This window comes from Scophthalmus maximus, chromosome 7 (assembly GCF_022379125.1).
Source record: "Scophthalmus maximus strain ysfricsl-2021 chromosome 7, ASM2237912v1, whole genome shotgun sequence".
NCBI classification, from domain to species: Eukaryota; Metazoa; Chordata; class Actinopteri; order Pleuronectiformes; family Scophthalmidae; genus Scophthalmus; species Scophthalmus maximus.
The window spans coordinates 26,422,501-26,439,272 of record NC_061521.1 but is presented as its reverse complement, the minus strand read 5'-3'; the positions used below and the strand labels follow the sequence as shown (position 1 = coordinate 26,439,272).

The 16,772-nt window shown below is 51.0% G+C and overlaps 1 protein-coding gene across 7 annotated transcripts in view; it reads left to right on the top strand.

Annotated features, from left to right (window-relative positions):
• Window positions 1–261: 261 nt before the first annotated feature.
• The window catches only part of spg11 (SPG11 vesicle trafficking associated, spatacsin), an 18,095-nt gene continuing 1,584 nt past the window's right edge, over window positions 262–16,772 (top strand). The window contains exons 1-35 of one of the 7 annotated variants that reach the window (XM_035641856.2): window positions 262–670; window positions 1,636–1,847; window positions 1,928–2,155; window positions 3,431–3,638; window positions 3,715–3,855; window positions 3,974–4,350; window positions 4,437–4,582; window positions 4,680–4,815; window positions 5,196–5,351; window positions 5,426–5,595; window positions 5,720–5,896; window positions 6,219–6,290; window positions 6,924–7,051; window positions 7,174–7,358; window positions 7,446–7,641; window positions 7,736–7,939; window positions 8,019–8,125; window positions 8,221–8,366; window positions 9,107–9,265; window positions 9,367–9,433; window positions 9,911–10,073; window positions 10,155–10,363; window positions 10,437–10,536; window positions 10,748–10,907; window positions 11,062–11,340; window positions 11,425–11,625; window positions 11,966–12,073; window positions 12,227–12,395; window positions 12,530–12,744; window positions 12,855–13,575; window positions 13,677–13,819; window positions 14,319–14,541; window positions 14,709–14,843; window positions 14,939–15,072; window positions 15,270–15,416. In XM_035641856.2, coding sequence (XP_035497749.2) covers window positions 402–670; window positions 1,636–1,847; window positions 1,928–2,155; window positions 3,431–3,638; window positions 3,715–3,855; window positions 3,974–4,350; window positions 4,437–4,582; window positions 4,680–4,815; window positions 5,196–5,351; window positions 5,426–5,595; window positions 5,720–5,896; window positions 6,219–6,290; window positions 6,924–7,051; window positions 7,174–7,358; window positions 7,446–7,641; window positions 7,736–7,939; window positions 8,019–8,125; window positions 8,221–8,366; window positions 9,107–9,265; window positions 9,367–9,433; window positions 9,911–10,073; window positions 10,155–10,363; window positions 10,437–10,536; window positions 10,748–10,907; window positions 11,062–11,340; window positions 11,425–11,625; window positions 11,966–12,073; window positions 12,227–12,395; window positions 12,530–12,744; window positions 12,855–13,575; window positions 13,677–13,819; window positions 14,319–14,541; window positions 14,709–14,843; window positions 14,939–15,072; window positions 15,270–15,416 — 6,591 coding nt within the window. In that variant the 5' untranslated portion in view covers window positions 262–401. Of the gene's footprint in view, window positions 671–1,635; window positions 1,848–1,927; window positions 2,156–3,430; window positions 3,639–3,714; window positions 3,856–3,973; window positions 4,351–4,436; window positions 4,583–4,679; window positions 4,816–5,195; window positions 5,352–5,425; window positions 5,596–5,719; window positions 5,897–6,218; window positions 6,291–6,923; window positions 7,052–7,173; window positions 7,359–7,445; window positions 7,642–7,735; window positions 7,940–8,018; window positions 8,126–8,220; window positions 8,367–9,106; window positions 9,266–9,366; window positions 9,434–9,910; window positions 10,074–10,154; window positions 10,364–10,436; window positions 10,537–10,747; window positions 10,908–11,061; window positions 11,341–11,424; window positions 11,626–11,965; window positions 12,074–12,226; window positions 12,396–12,529; window positions 12,745–12,854; window positions 13,576–13,676; window positions 13,820–14,318; window positions 14,542–14,705; window positions 14,844–14,938; window positions 15,073–15,269; window positions 15,417–16,772 lie in introns of all 7 variants that reach the window. The other 6 variants (XM_035641855.2, XM_035641857.2, XM_035641858.2 and 3 more) reach the window with 6 other exon arrangements.

The following is a 16,772-nucleotide window of genomic DNA, read 5'->3' as shown; positions in this document are numbered from 1 at the left end:
GTGGTTCTGAACAAAACTTTACAGTACAGGAAAAACGACAGTGCAGAAAAAAAAATAAAGACTTAAAAACATATACAAAATAAAATTATCACATGAACACATTATATGACAATATGATAATTTTACTTCAACATATCATTGAATTTAATGGGATTTGGACCCGGAAGCAACGTCGTCATTCGATTAAATTGACTGTTTCTGTTTGTCGTTTTCCTATTGGTCAGATTCGGTCAGCTGACGGGAAAAGAGCGGGCCACGTGATACGTGACATGTGACCGCGCTGTATGTTGTTTACCTGACGGGAGGAAGAAGAAGAAGAAGGAGTGTCGCCTCACGGGGAGAAGAAGAAGAAGAAGGAGAAGGAGAAGAAGAAGAAGAAGAAGAAGAAGAAGAAGAAGAAGATGGAGGCGGCGGCGGCTCAGCGGCCGGAGCGCAGCCCCGTGGCCGTGGCCGTGATCCCCCAGAACCAGAACTGTGCAGCGGTAGCGGACATCCGCCGAGCCGAGTTCGCTCCCGGAGGCTCGCTGCTCGGCTGCCTGGTGGGGGCCCCGGGCCGGCTGGTGGTGGGGGCCCCGGGCCGGCTGGTGGTGGGGGCCCCGGGCCGGCTGGTGGTGTGGGACCCGGCGGACAGAGAGGCTCCTCCGGCGGCGGCGGACGGCTGCTGCACCGAGTGAGTGTCCGGTTCACCTGCAGTCAGTTCCTCATCACCTGACTGACGTGATGTCACATGAACACATACATCTTTAATAAGTTGTCATAACTCCACTGGTACCAGCTCCTCAAATGTAAAGATGTGTTGGTTTTTCCCATTTTTTAAATTGACACTAAACACAACATCAAACTCAAAGTAACTAACGATTATTTTCATTATCGATTAATCTGTCGATTATTTTCTCCATTAATCGATTAGTTGTTTGCTCCATAAAATGAAAACTGTTGATCGTGTTTCCCAAAACTCCAACATGATGTTTTGTTTTGTTCACACACCAAAGATCTTCAGTTCTCTGTCACAGAGGAGCAAAGAAACCAGAACATCTTCACATGTAAGAAGATGAAATCAGAGAATTTTGACTTTAAAAAAACAAAACTACTTGAAGAGATTAATCGATTATCAAAATAGAGGGCGATTAATTTAGTAGACGATTATTAATGGATTAGCTGTTGCTGCTCTAGTTTATTCACTTGTATTTCCGGCGCATACTATAATATATATATATATATAGATATATATATCTATATATATATAGATATATATATAATCTTTATTTTTATGGCACTTTTAACAAAGTTAAAGAAGAAAAAAACAAATACAACCAAATATATAGAACCTGAATCCCCAAAAACATTTTAACTTAAAATTTAAAAATAAATACACATTAAACAGAAACTCTGTGAAAGGTTCATATTGGCCAATTTTTAGTCAGCAGACAGACAGACGGACAGACAGACAGACAGACAGTCGTCTCACTGACGTGGCTACAAATGGACGGAGAGTTTGGCGAGTGACTTGTTTAGTTTTGTTAATTTGCCACAAACTTCACTTTTGCACTTTTGTATCCACAATAAATAAATATTTATCCATCTAATATCTGTTATCGCATCATTTGGCCATTTTTAATTTCTTCCTGTTTCTAGTTTTTCCTGGGAGGAGGAGGATGGAGATGAGGAGGAGGAGGTGAGCGTCCACAGTCGAGGCGTCAGCGGCTGCAGACTCGTGGCTGTCGGACGTCAGTGTGACCTGAAGCTGCTGCAGGTGGAGGCAGAACGATCGACCTCCATCTCGCTGCTCCATGTGGCAGATTGTCCCGCAGGCCTCCTGCAGCGGAGTGTCCAGCAGCAGGACCACGGTGAGTACAGTGCTTTAGAATTACAGTTATACATCTTTTAATTGAAGTGAATGTTAATAAAAAACGTTTTAAATTTTCAGGTGTGTGCGAGCTGCGGTCGCTGCGTGTGTTGTCATTCGCCGCCGGCCGCTGCTGCGTGCTGCTGGACGACGATTGGCTGCTGCGGCTGCGGTGGCGGCAGGCGGAGGCGGAGCCGCAGATATTGTCCTGCTGCAGCATCCGGCCGACTGACGGCGACAGACACTCGGCCGTCCACCACTGCGTCTGTAGAGACACACTGTTCACACTCAGCTCCGACGGAATCATATGTATCCTCCGCTACAGCTGTTACCATGGCTACGTCCACCGCCATCGCAGCTACTGAATATTGAATAATAATTAATGTGATAATAAGAGTCATCAACTAAGATAGACTGCACAAACTAAATTAATTAAAACTAAGTTATCTCTAAGGCTCAACAGAAATTTATGTAAATGGCACCAAATTAACATAAAGCATTGCTTAACGTAACTAAACATAACTTAAATGTTAAATGTGTCGATTAAGTACTCTCCGCTGTATAAAATAAACACCCAAAGATTAATTGAGCTAACTGATTTAAACTTTTGTTAAATGATGCTAAGCTAAACTATCCATCCATTAGCTTTGCTCGCTGCTCCATTTAAATTGACTGAACTAAACAAAATTGACCTTGCTAAGCTAAACTAAATGAATATAAACTTAACTAACATGAATTAAAGGAAATTAATCTGAAGGAAATAAAATTGATTCAAAATTAACTAGACAAAATAACTATACTAAGATAACTAGATTAACCAAAGCTAAACTAAGAGATTAAGATAAAATAAACTAGACGTTAACTAGCTCTGCTCCCTTATACCATTAAATTGACTAAACCAAATCAAATTGAGCTGAACTCAACTAAACTTAATAACAAGAAGATAAATTCAACTAACATGAATAAACTAATCTGAAGTAAATGAAACTGATTCAAAATGAAACTAAACTAAAGAACTATACTAAGAAGCTAGCTAGCTTAACGCAAGCTAAACTAAGACCAATCAAGCAAAGATAAAGCAGACGTTAACTAGCTATGCTATTTAAGCTAGCTAAGCGAAATTAAACTGAGTTTATATACGTGACAGTTAACTAAGTGAATAAATCCTACGGAAACTGTAAAGATGTAATGTAAATGATGTGAATCACGCGAGACTCAAGCTAAACCCAAACAAACAGAGACAAGCTAAACTAGCAGCGAGCTAAAGTCTGTACAACTAAGCTAGACCGAGTGAAACAAAACAATATTTTCTAAATCTGGACCAGCTGTTTGCAGGCGACCAGGTGATTAATGTATTTTATGCTAACGTGTGATAAACATATAAGAATAATGAATTCAAAAACACAGCAGTGTATAATGAGAACAAACTGGAACTAGCTTGATTGACTTTATTTAATTATGTCAATAATGTACAGATGATTATGAAAGGATAATGCCTAATTGAAAACTGACCTCTGGTTTCCAGTGCATATGATCATTGTATAGTCTTGTGTCTTGGGTCTTTTCTTTAACTCCGCCCTCCAGCTCTGTATGACATCACCGATGGCCGCCTGCTGGCCACCGTCGACCTCCCCGCCTACCTGAGCGCTGGCCTGTTCGAGGACCACGTTGTCTCCACCTTCCCCTCCTCTTCCCCCTTCTGCCTCCTGCAGGTGTCGGCCGACCTCAGCACGGCCGTGGCCGTCACTGAGTCCCACGCCGCTGTCGCCGTCGACCTCGACCACTACTTCAGGTGCGGTTCAGGTCAGAACCACCGAGCTCAGTGACGCTCTGACATCTGTCACGATCTCTCCCTCTGTCTCCTCCAGGTTGTATCCGGACCACCTGCTGTGCGCCGCCCGCCCCGCCCTCCCGGCCCTCGGGCCGCAGCAGCAGCTCGGAGACCAGGATGGCCTGTCGAGCTCCGGATGCTGCCTCGCCGCCCTCGGGTCGACCTTCAGCACTGACCGGTAAACCGCTGACTCATCACACATACTTTTATAGGTTATAGATTATCAGAACAGTGATATGACTGGCACTATTATATTTAATACCCTCTCACCTTAAATCCTGGAACTTCACCTCCAGATCCTGGGGAGCTCGCCTGGCCTCCATGTACAGCAGAGCGCAGCAGGCTCCGCCTCCCTCCTCCCAGCCTGCTAGGGCGTCCTGGTCCTCCTCCCTCCCCCACCTGGAGTCCCACCAGGCTCCGTCCTCGACCCACAGCAGAGTCCCCTGCGGTGGCGCGACCGTCGACTTCTCCTTCGTCCCAGAGTCGTCAGCTTCGTCTCTGCTCGCGGTCTCCGACTTCTCCGCCCAGCTGACCTTCGTCTCCCCTGGCAACAGGCAGACCACCGTGGTGTCATGGGACTTTGAGTCCGGGAGCGTGAGCTACCACCAGGCGGAGGGCGAGGCAGCACCGCTCCAGCGCTGCGGAGAGGCACAGCACCGACTGCTGCTGAAGAGTGAGTCCGACTGTTTTAGGTTTCAGTTGTCTGAGTATCTAGAGTTTTGTTTCCACCATGACGTCCGTCTGTTCGTCCGTGTCCAGGGGACGGCGTGTTCCAGGTCTTGTTCTCAGTTTCCCAGCAGGACTTGCTCAGCAGGTTGATGCTGTTTGGCAGTGCCGCGACAGTAGACACCGTGTGTCACCTGAACAGCTGGGGACGCTGCTCCATCCCCATCCACGCCCTGCAGGTAGGAAGGAGGCGGCGACCACCTTCCCCTTCACAGGCACACTGACCTCGTGACCTCTGGACTGTATTTTTTAAAGCTGGTTGTTGTGTCGTCGCAGGCCGGACTGAAGAACCGTCAGCTGGACACGGTTGACTTCTACCTGAAGAGCAAAGAGAACGTTCTGAACCCGGCGACGACGAAGACATTCAGTGCTGCGGATCAGCCGACGGCCTCCACACCGAGCCTGACGGACGGTACGTTTACAGCCTTCATCGTCTCTCTCCTGAAGCTGTAGTCTTCTCACGCTCAATCTCCGCAGAAGTTCTTCCTAATTTTAAGTCAAAAACTAAAGTCTGCAGGAAATTTTTACTTCCTTGAAAATAGTAGAGATGTTCAGCTGACATTTTTCTCTTCCCGATATCGATTCAAATACCTGAGCTTCGCCGATACCGAGTTACTGATCTGTGTGTGTGTGTGTGTGTGTGTGTGTGTGTGTGTGTGTGTGTGTGTGTGTGTGTGTGTGTGTGTGTGTGTGTGTGTGTGTGTGTGTGTGTGTGTGTGTGTGTGTGTGTGTGTGTGTGTGTGTGTGTGTGTGTGTGTGTGTGTGTGTGTGTGTGTGTGTGTGTGTGTGCAGGTGTCCAGGAGTTGTGTCCAGCGTTGGACCTGTTATGTTCAGCCGTCAGAGACTCGAACAGCGAAGCTCAGAGTCGACAGTTCTCAGAGCAGCTGCTCAACATCACCGTGAACTTCGTCAACACACAGATCCGCTCCGTGCTGTCCAACTCGCACTGTAAGAACACACACACACACACACACACACATGCGCGCTGGCGGGGAGTCAGAGTTGCTCTGTTGTGTCAGCAGATGAGGACGGCGGTGTACGGAGCTGCGTGGGCGTTCTGGACCGCTACGTCACCGAGCTGAGGAGCTACATGAAGAGATTCCCCTGGCCTGCAGGGGGCGACACCACCGATTCCGCCGCTCAGACTCAGAGGGAGGAGCCAGGGGACGAGTGGGAGGAGCTCCCGACGGAGGTGACACTTTTGTTACTCTTTGTCCATAAGTGTCAAACTTTTCCCTTCGTGTTTCATAACGCGTGTGTGTGTGTGTGTGTGTGTGTGGGTGTGGGGTGTGTGGTATGTGGTGTGTGTTCTGCAGGAACTGGTCCGCCAGTCCATATTGACCAATCAGATGCCCAGGGCTCAGGCCGTCCTGAGGAGGCGGAGCCGCCCGGAGCAGCAGCTGTCGGCCCTGAGGACGGAGGGTCTGCGACAGGTCTTCTCCCGCCTGCAGCAGCGAGACCTCCAGACGGCAGACACACTCCTGGTGAACATGGTGAGAACACGCAACTGTGGTGACCCATCGACCAATCAAACGCCCCTGGTTGTTTCTGTAGTAGTCTGAGAACATGACTCTACTTCTCACTTGATTCATAACATCACTAAACATTTTCCTGAGGAGTTTATGGTTCAATCTCTAGTTTCAAGTCTAATTGACTCTACTTCAACATTATACTTCCTGCATTTCAAAAGTATCTTCAACAAACAGCAATGTGCAGCTGAACCAGAGCTTCAATCTGAACAACATCAAACTGAAACAGAAGCTTCTTGTTGTTCTGGTCGAATACAAACCTTCAGTTGTGTTTTCATGTTTGCAGGGTTTTAGTGTGAAGAAGCAGCTGCACAGTTTCTGTCTTTACACCGACGACAAGCAGCTGAGAGAGTTCGTGGTGAGTCTGAACTCTTCATCTTTAATATCTCATATTTTACCAGAGTGGAACGTTGGGACCATTTTCAGACCGAAGCCGTTTTTCCTTCTTCAGATTTCTTGGTCTTACATGTGTCCAACACATATTTTAAGTCATCTCAGTTTTTTCAGTAATTGTGTAAGTTCATTAAAAACAAATTATTATTTAAGCCATGTTTTCTAGTTCATAACACTAGACTGCCATTATATAACCAATGGAAAAGGCATTACATTACATACATTATATATATATATATATATATATATATATATATGTGTGTGTGTGTGTGTGTGTGCGCTGCCATTGCAGAGTGGAAGTTCATGAGCAAGTTTTTTGCTTGGTTTAAATGTTTTTTTTTTAAATGCATATTTTTGTATTTTTGTTTGTTTTTGAAATGAAAACAAATTGGAATTTTTTAATTTTATTTTTACATTTTAAAAGTTATTTTGAATTTAAATGTTTTAAATAAAATAATTCTTTTCTTTAAATGATGTTAAAAACAACCAAAGAACGTTGCCAACGAGCTTCCTCTCGGCAGCAGCAGCATTACGGTCACTGCTCTCTGTTCTACACCTGAACAAGCCTCTGTGCGTCTCTGATTGGTCGCTCGTTCAGGTGGAGCAGCTGTCGAGACGGGGTTGTTTCCCTAAAGAAGAGATGCAGAGTGTAGAGTTCATCCGGGAGATGGAGCGACTGGGATCAATGCCGGCATCTCGCTGCTCGGCTCACACTGCACGGTCCAGGTGAAGTTTCCCCCTCTCACCTGAGCGTCTCCTCTCACCTGAGCCTCCTCGTCTGGAGGAGTCACAGGTGAAGAAAAATGTCTGAGTCTCTCGCTATAGCTCGCTGACCTTCTTCTTCCCAGGGCCGTTCAGATGGTCCGTAGGGAGGCGGGAGCAGGCGAGGAGGTTCTGGGGGAGCTGGTGGGACCGAGGCGGTCCGACGAGGACGAGGACGGTGGACTCTGGCAGAACCTCAGATTGGACTGGGTGAGGAATTGGGACCAGAGCTGCCAGACCGACGTCCTCCTCTCCAGGCTCCAGCACACAGGTTCGACCGCCGCATCACCGAGCGACTCAGTACATCGCTTGTTCGATGCCACACACTTTTTACGCACTCGTGTTCTTGGATCTGCAGAGTTGAGTTCCTGTGACGCTGCCGTGCTGTGGCGCTACCTGACCGCCCTCCACAACCAGCACCGGGTCATCACATGGATCCAGAACCGAGAGACCACCGGCGCCCCCCAGTGGCCGGAGTTGGCGGCGGAGCTGGTGAACGACGACACTCTGTGCAGCACCTTCATGAGGGAGAACATCCTGGACCTGCTGGCCAGGTACAGCACATGATGACTCCTGGTGACTGTTAACTGATAACTGTCAAAACAAAACTCTTGCTGTCACAGTTTTAATCTGTGTGTTCTCCTCCAGAAAAGGCTTCTTCATCCCAGAGGAGCTGGCGGATTTGGACAAGCTGCTGTGGCGGCTGGCGCAGGGCGGAGGCGTAATGGCGTCGTCTCCTCCCATCCCCCTGTTCCGCTCTCCCCTCGGCCTCGACCTCCACGGCCTCTTCGTCACCTTCTGTCTGGAGCGCGGCCTGAAGTACCTGCTCTACAGCTACCTGGAGCACTACAGGTGTGTGTGTGTTTCCAGACGCGGGTTAGGGTTAGTTCACGTCAGTCAGTTCATGACCCTTGTGTCTCCTCGCACACAGACTGACTCCCAGGAACTGCCCCGTCCTGACCAATCAGAGCCTGTCTGAGAGTCAGCCCTGGTTTGAGATGCTGGTGAAGATCCAGGAGATCACCAGAGATCTGTCAGGTATCAGATCCAGCGTCTCCTTATAATAAACAACATAATCTGCGTGAGATGAAGTTACACTGTGTCACTCTCTCTGTGTCCGTCTGTGGTTCCAGACCCAGCGCTGCTCTTCCAGGCCAGTTTGACCAGCGCCCAGGTTCTGCTGCCAGGCAGCCAGGCGTCTCTCAGCAGCCTCCTGCTGGAGGGACACAGTCTGCTGGCTCTGGCCGCCATCATGTTTGCCCCCGGAGGAATCGACCAGGTAAAGAACCCACCAAACAATCCCATATGTTTTCACTGTAAAAGAACAAATAACATCCAACATACAAGTAAATACAACAGACATAAGTATGATGATAACAAGAAGAAATGTTTCACCAGTGTTTCATCACCGTCACCGGTTTGATAAATATTAAAATTATGTGAATATTGTCACTTTCAAGGATGACTGGCACCTGCATTACCCATAATGCAACTGGACCGTGGACAGTAGCTATATGTTTCCAACTCAATGTCAAGCAAATTTTAAGCAAACTTTTGAAAGTTCGCAAGAAATAAAATGCAAATTAACATTTTTTTTTTACAAAAAGCGAGCGTATAAACCTTTTTTTGCGAATTAGAGGAAGTTTTTTTTCCGTATTTTTCCATTTCCATCAATGTTACAATGCTTCTATCACCCATAACACATGTTAATGTCAGTTATGAATTAGGTATAAAACTTTCTGTTGTGCAGAAACTTTGCTGTTATTTTTACCTTCTGCGATTTTACAAAAAAAAGTAGAAAGAAAATCTGTTTCCAGTCAGGACTGGATGCATGTTTTATCAAATGCATTCGTCATTTCGTTAATGAGAAGTTATTTCTTGATCAGCCGAGTTACGTACAAATCCGAAAGACCACAGCTGTCACACCAGGACTGACGGGAGAAAAACACAACTGGAGGAAACTGAATCCTCGACTGAAGATGCGATGTGAGACATGGTGCCTCCTCCTCCCGTGTGCAGGTGCTGGTTCAGGGCTCGGGCAGGTCAGGGAGGACCGTGGACCCTCAGCTCCTGAAGATGGCGCTGGCCCCCCACTCCAAGCTGAAGGCCGCCCTGTTCCCCAACGGGCCCCGGGGACACAGCCCGTCCTCGGACGTCTCCGTCTACCACCTCCTGCAGGTACGCTCACACCTGACGGCCTCATCGGAACATTACACGTGCAGGAGCCAGTTGGTTGTGTTGTCTGAAGTGAATCCACTGAGCCGGTGTGTGTTTCCCAGTCGCTGCATCCTCTGGACCCGTCCAGGCTGTTTGGATGGCAGGCGGCAAACACCCTCAACTCCACCGGTGAGCTCCAGATATCAGACACACACACACACAAGGAGAATCCAGTTGTCTGTAGTGAGACGTATCAGAGGAGAAGCCGGGTGGAGCTAATTATCAGTATTTTACTTTCAGCTAAGTTTAGCTAAGGGAGCTAAGTCTGAGCAGGCGATCAGTACCGAGGTTTATCTAATGTTCGTAACACATAATTAGATGTTTGATGACGTAGTCAAGATGAAGGCTCATGTTATTTATTATTGTTACTTGCAACATGAAATACATTAATGTTCTGATAAATTCTTCTTCATTGTCTTCAGAGTCCGTCTCTGGATGCATCATGTCTGTCTGAATGACTCCTACATCTCCACTTGTCATTGTGTAGCATACAGAACTGCAGGAGAAGAAGTGGCAACAGTAGAATAAAAAATGGGAAATAGAAATGAGCAATGAGTAGAACGAAGCTGAAGGCCGAGTGACGCTGTATGAGCTCTTTCTCCACAGAGACGTCAGAGCTGCCTCACTTCTCCAGCCCTCAGCTGGTCAACAAGTTCGCTCTGGTGGAGAACCTGGACTTCCTGTACTACGTCTGTCATGGCCGACCGTCCTTCGCCTTCGCCACATTCCTCGTCCAGCGGCTGAGCGGCTGCGGCGATGTGAAGCTGCTGTGAGTCACGACCCCGCCTCTCCACGGCTGCTCAGCTCACCAGCAGTCAACATTGGTAATGTGTGTGTGTGTGTGTTGCAGTTGGCAGCAGGCCCAGCAGCAGGTGTACAGGTTGGCCCTGCAGCGTTTTGACGTGGCGTCCGTGGCGTCTGCCGCCGTTTGTTTCTGCGAGTTGCTGGGAGTCTGCAGCCTCCGACTGAGGGTCGACATCCGAGCCATGAACGCCATCCTGCAGCACTGGAACCAACACAACACGCACTCTGCTCCCACACAGCGGCTACACAGTCTGGGTAAACACACACACACACACACACACACGCAAACACACACACACTCTGATCTGTCTCGTTTCTGTGTCTAAAGGAGTGAAGTTGGCAGAGGCGGAGCCTGGAGCAGCAGAGGAGCTGATTGGCTACCTGGAAGCTGCAGTGGCGGACAGTCTGGAGCAGAAGGGCATCAGCAGGTGTGTGTTGTGTGTGTATTCAAGAATCCAAAATCATAATTTAATTTTTCTTTTATGAATCCAACAAAAAAGGATATAATGACTTCTTTCTTGTGAGTCACATTTTCACTGTGAAATTATATTTTCCATAACGCGCGCGTGTGTGTGTGTGTGTGTGTGTGTGTGTGTGTGTGTGTGTGTGAGTGTGAGTGTGTGTGTGTGTGTGTGTCAGGTCGTCCTACGAGGCGTCTCAGGAGTGGGCGTTGCCCGTTCAGTTCTGTCAGCTCCACAGTTTGGAGCTCAGCGCCGTCTACCCAGCCCACTGCGCCGATGACGGACAGTTTGTTCACTTCCTGTTGTTCGTCCAACTGCACAGCTTCCCGCCGCAGCAGGTGAAAACACAGACACACACACACACACACACACACACACAAACCTCCACAAGTCCTTACATTAAAGCTCTGTGAGCCGACACGACCGGTGGTCACAGGATGTTACTACACGCTGCTGCTCGTTTGATTCACTGTTGTGAACTCTGACCTCCAGGTGAGGTCGCTGGTGGCTCGGTTTGGCCCCGCCCTCCAGGCCCACCTGAACCTGGCTTTCCAGGACCTGCAGCTGCACGGTCAGAGGCGCAGCAGCAGCTCAGAGAAGCCTCCGCCGCCACCGCCGGTGTCTCTGGGCACAGAAGAGGTTGCTGGGAGTGCGGAGCTGTTCCAGGTGCTGCTGCGGAGTCAGGAGCAGGCGTCGCCCGGCGGTTTCCTGCTGTCAGAGGCTCTGGTGCAGCGCTGCCCCACACTGGCCGTGCTGGCTGCCTGTCAGCAGGTAAACAAACCCTCGATCATCACTCGATCTTTACATCACCTGTAAATGTTGCTCATGTGGTTCTGTTGAACCTGATTGAAAAAGGGGGCGGAGCTGCTGCCCTGCCTGTGCGCGTGGGTGTTGACCTCCGTCGACCAGGTCACGGTGGTCGAAGCCACCTCCCACCTGCTCGAGGCCGCTCAGCACCACGAGTGGACCCTGCACGACCTGTCAATCATCTGGAGGACGCTGCTTGGGCGGGGCCACGTCAGGCCCCTCCTCCGAGGCTTCCAGCTCTTCCAGAGGGTAAAAAATATCAGTTATATTTACGGGAGCTACTGGATGAACTGTGGTTCAGAAACGATTATTCACACCAGATTGAAGCTCCTCCCTCAGAACTATATTTAATGCAGTGTCATGTTTCCTCATCCAGGTTCAAATCAGCTCTTCTCACAGATTATAATTCATCTTACATCCAGGGAAAGTTTTTAAAAAAACGAGACATATTATTAAATTCAAGGGGGAGAGGTTTTCCCATATTCTTGGAGATTTGTCAGTTTTTCTTTTAGCCTATTGGATTCCGGTGATTATTGGATTAGGGGTTGAAGACTTTTCCTAACGGACACTCTTTGGTGTCGTCTCTCAGGACTGCCCCCTGGTGTTGGTGCTCAGGATGTTCGAGCTGTGCTGTGACTACAGGAACTTCTCAGAGGCCAAAGCAAAGCTGCTGGACTTCCAGAGGACGCTCGTCACCGTGAGTCCACATTAAACTATTCTCAGGAATACGAACCAGCTCGTAGAGACTGTAAAAACCTGCCTGAAGCAGAAGTATTTATTACCAGAGCTTAATGTTGATTACTCACCTCGTCCTCTCTCGTCCGTCGTCCTCGTCTTTCCCTGCATCTAGCTGAGAAGCGGCGGTGCGGTGCCCCCTGGTGGTGGACTCCCCCTGCAGTGGGTGGAGAGTCAGGCCTCCGTGCTGCTGCTCACGATGTTGCAGCGCTGCTCCTCCCAGTACGACCTCCACCGCCTGCTGCAGCTGCTGGCCGACGTCGACAAGCTGCTCAAGTCCAACGGTGAGATCGGAGAGAGTCTGGGTCGCCTCCTGGTGAACGTGGGAGTCCGGAGAGTCCGGAGACGATGGGAAACTCGTCAGCAAACCTGTTTCCTCAAGATGTTTATTTATTTATGTGTGTGCGTGTGTGTGCAGGTCCAGACTTCAGGAAGCTGAGTCAGCTCAGTCAGCTGCTGCAGGGGTCAGAGGTCAGCCTGTCTCCCAGGCTGCTGCAGTGCAGTTCTCCGTCCGTCCAGCAGGAGGAGTTCCAGGCGGCAGTGGACGCGCTGCAGGCCGGGGGGCGCTACGCTCAGGCCCGACAGGCGGCGCTGCTCGCCGGCCTGCCCGTCCACCACCTGCTGCTCAGCCAGGTCCTGCTCCACCTGACCTTCCAGAACCAGAACCAGAACCAGAGTCGCATTTCAGCTTCAACACACAAAACAACGTTTCTTTTAAATTCTGTTTCTGTCTCTTCACGCAGCTGCTTCAGGAGCTGAACTCCGTTAGGTCCAAGTCCCAGTGGAGGAGGCTGGAGACCCGGGTCAGTTTCTGGAAGAAGTGTCAGGAGCAACTGAAGTCCGACGCCACTGATCCCGGATCAGCCTCCCGTTTCTTCCTGACGCAGACTGAAGCTGAGCCCCAGACGGAGGAGCTGCCGGACGTGCAGGAGCGCTGCCTGCTGCTCGGCCTCGCCGCCCACTGGCTCGCCCTGCTCAGCCCCGCCCCCGTCGACCAGCTGCAGCGCCTGGAAAAGAGGCTGTGGGTCAGCCGCGTCCGCCGACACGTCCTCGCCGCCGCCATGGAGAAGGAAAGCGTCTTCAACCTCCCGTCGCCGGCAGTCACTCCCGAGACGAACACGTACGAAGCACTCGCGAAGGAGTTCTCCTTCTCCAACATCTCGGCCCTGAACGAGGAGCGGTGGCTCGGCGTGGATGGACTCCCGGGTCCTGGCGAGCAGCCCGACGACCTTGACTTCGACTCTTGCTTGAGCCCGGAGGACAGGAGGGTTCTCGCTTCTCTGATTGGCCAGTTACTAGACGACGGCAGTATCCACGAGGCCAGTCGTGTCTGCCGCTACTTCCGCCTGTATCACCCGGACGTGTGGGTTGTGCTGCGCTGCCGCGGCCTGGCGTCCGGAGAGCTCCTCCCCGACCCGCCAGAGGAGGCGCCGGAGGGCGAGCCGAGACGGAGCATCACCGCCTGTAGGCCTCCTTCAGTCGTTATAAAGACGACACGTTAACCATAAACTAGCCTTATTGTTTGATTCTTTATACATCTCTCTATCTTTCTGTTTCTCCTCCAGCGCCGTCGCTCAGCAGCCTGTCGCTCGCCGCGTTCCCGCCACCCAAGGACGAGGTCGCCGTGCAGCTGCAGACACTGCTGGATCAGTGTCGCCACGGAAACAACTACTGTAAACAAGTCCTCAGCCTCTACCAGCTGTCCAAGGTATGAGTCACACAGCACCTGTTTCACACTGGAGCTGCAACAGTTAATCGATTAGTAATCGACCAGCAGATTAATCACCAACTATGTTGATAATCTATTAAATAGTTTTTATGGAGAAAAACAGTCACAATTCTCGGATTTCAGCTTCTTAAATATGAATATGTTCTGGTTTCTCCTCTGTGACAGTGAACTGAATATGTTTGGTGTGGGAACAACACAAAACATCATGTTGAGTGTTTGGGAAACACAACATGTTATGAACCAATAAAAATAATCTACAGATTAATCTATAATGAAAATAAATCGTTTGCATCGTCTCTAAATATCAAACAGGATCAGCTGAGACATAATACGTCCAGGACGTTTTCATTTCTTCTGGTTTTCTGTTCTTCCGTCTGTTTCTCACCACGACGGGAATATTTCTTCTTTCTTGACGCGAAGGTCAACTGACGAAGAGTTTGATTCTGGTCGGGTGACTGGTTGTGTCCTGTGTCCTCAGGAGCTGCACGTGTCCTTCAGTCACATCTGGGGGGCGGAGCCTCGCGGCGTGCTGGAGATGCTGCTGCAGTCGGACCGGCCCGAGCGCTTCCGGACGGCCCGGGCCTTCGTGCGAGCGCAGGGACTGTTGGCGGACGCCGTGGCCGAGCTCGTCTCCTCCGCCGTGACCCAGGCGCTGCTCGCATCGGCCCAGGAGCTGCAGCCCGGTGAGGACGGGGTCAGAGGTGAGAGGTCAATCATCCTGTTCGCCAGCGAATGTGAAACTTAAAAACTGTGTGTGTGTGTGTGTGTGTGTGTGTGTGTGTGTGTGTGTGTGTGTGTGTGTGTGTGTGTGTGTGTGTGTGTGTGTGTGTGTGTGTGTGTGTGTGTGTGTGTGTGTGTGTGTCAGCAGAGAAGCAGGTGTTCCGTCCCTCGGAGGGTCGTGACTCTCTCATCCAGTTGATCAAACTGTGTGACGACCCGAACCTGGTCGGAGTCAAACTGCTGGAGAAGCTTGACGTCGTTCCTCTGAGAGACCTGAGCTGCAGTACGACACACTCATGCACACACACACACACACACACACACACACACACACACACACACACAGGGAGATAAACTCTTCCTCTTCCTCCTCCTCAGTCGTGGAGCTGCTGGTCGCGGCTCACGACTGTTTCAGTCTGACCTGCAACATGGAGGGAATCGTCCGGGTGCTGCAGGCCGCTCGCCACCTCAGCCACGCCTACCTCGCCCCGGGGGAGCACTACAGCCTGATGGTAAGCCCCGCCCCCCCTTTGTCGGACAGGTGTCGTCAACTTGAAAATTAAACCTGTGTGTGTGTGTGTGTGTGTGTGTGTGTGTGTGTGTGTGTGTGTGTGTGTGTGTGTGTGTGTGTGTGTGTGTGTGTGTGTGTGTGTGTGTGTGTGTGTGTGTGTGTGTGTGTGTGTGTGTGTGTGTGTGTGTGTGCGAGCAGGTGCGTCTGCTGACGGGTATCGGCAGGTACAACGAGATGACGTACGTCTTCGACCTGCTGCATCACAACCATCGCTTTGAGATGCTGCTGAGGAAGAAGGTGGACATGGACCGAGGACAGGTGGACACACACACACACACACACACCGTGAGTCACTGCAGGGCCACTGTAACAATAATAATAATAATAATAACTGTAGTGATCGGTGGATCGGTGCTAAAGCTCCGAAAAATACATTCTACATGCTTCACCTTCTGTCACGACGAAGTCATTGAAACAATATGTTGACGTGACAATTAAAAACTAACGTAGTTTTTTGTGTAAAAGGCCCATATTATGGCCCTTTTACACAAGTTACATTGGTGTTCAGGTGTGTGAACTACATGTCTTTGTCAGTCCATGTCAAAACACCTCAAGGATCAAGCCACACAGAACCTCCTCTTTCTGTATGAACAGGCCTGTGAGACTACGGTCCAGTCCAGCGCTTTCCCTCGCTCCTCGCCCCCCTCCCTCCTCGCTCCTCCTCGCTCCTCCTCTCTTCGTGTTCCGAAGGCTCCGTCTCGCTCCTCCTCGCTCCTCCTCGCTCCGCCTCGCTCCTCCTCGCTCCTCCTCGCTCCGTCTCGCTCCTCCTCGCTCCTCCTCGCTCCTCCTCGCTCCGCCTCGCTCCTCCTCGCTCCTCCTCGCTCCTCCTCGCTCCGTCTCGCTCCTCCTCGCTCCTCCTCGCTCCTCCTCGCTCCTCCTCGCTCCGTCTCGCTCCTCCTCGCTCCGCCTCGCTCCTCCTCGCTCCTCCTCGCTCCTCCTCGCTCCTCCTCGCCCCTCCCTTCGTGTTCCGAAGGCTCCTCCTCGCTCCTCCTCGCTCCTCCTCTCTTCGTGTTCCGAAGGCTCCGTCTCGCTCCTCCTCGCTCCTCCTCGCTCCGCCTCGCTCCTCCTCGCTCCTCCTCGCTCCGTCTCGCTCCTCCTCGCTCCTCCTCGCTCCTCCTCGCTCCTCCTCGCTCCGCCTCGCTCCTCCTCGCTCCTCCTCGCTCCGTCTCGCTCCTCCTCGCTCCTCCTCGCTCCTCCTCGCTCCTCCTCGCTCCGTCTCGCTCCTCCTCGCTCCGCCTCGCTCCTCCTCGCTCCTCCTCGCTCCTCCTCGCCCCTCCCTTCGTGTTCCGAAGGCTCCTCCTCGCTCCTCCTCGCTCCTCCTCGCTCCTCCTCGCCCCTCCCTTCGTGTTCCGAAGGCTCCTCCTCGCTCCTCCTCGCTCCTCCTCGCTCCGTCTTGCTCCTCCTCGCTCCGCCTCGCTCCTCCTCGCTCCTCCTCGCTCCTCCCCGGGTCTGCTGCGCAACTACGGCGTTTCGCTGCCATGACAACAGTCGCACGTAACAAGGCACATACACGACGTAGAGACCCGGGAGGCCCAGAACACGTTCTCCATAATAACACAGAGCACGAGGGGCTGGGCGATAGAACTTTAACGACATCCCGGCCGGAGAGGTTTTAGCCGGCAGCCGTGGGAAAATGACGGC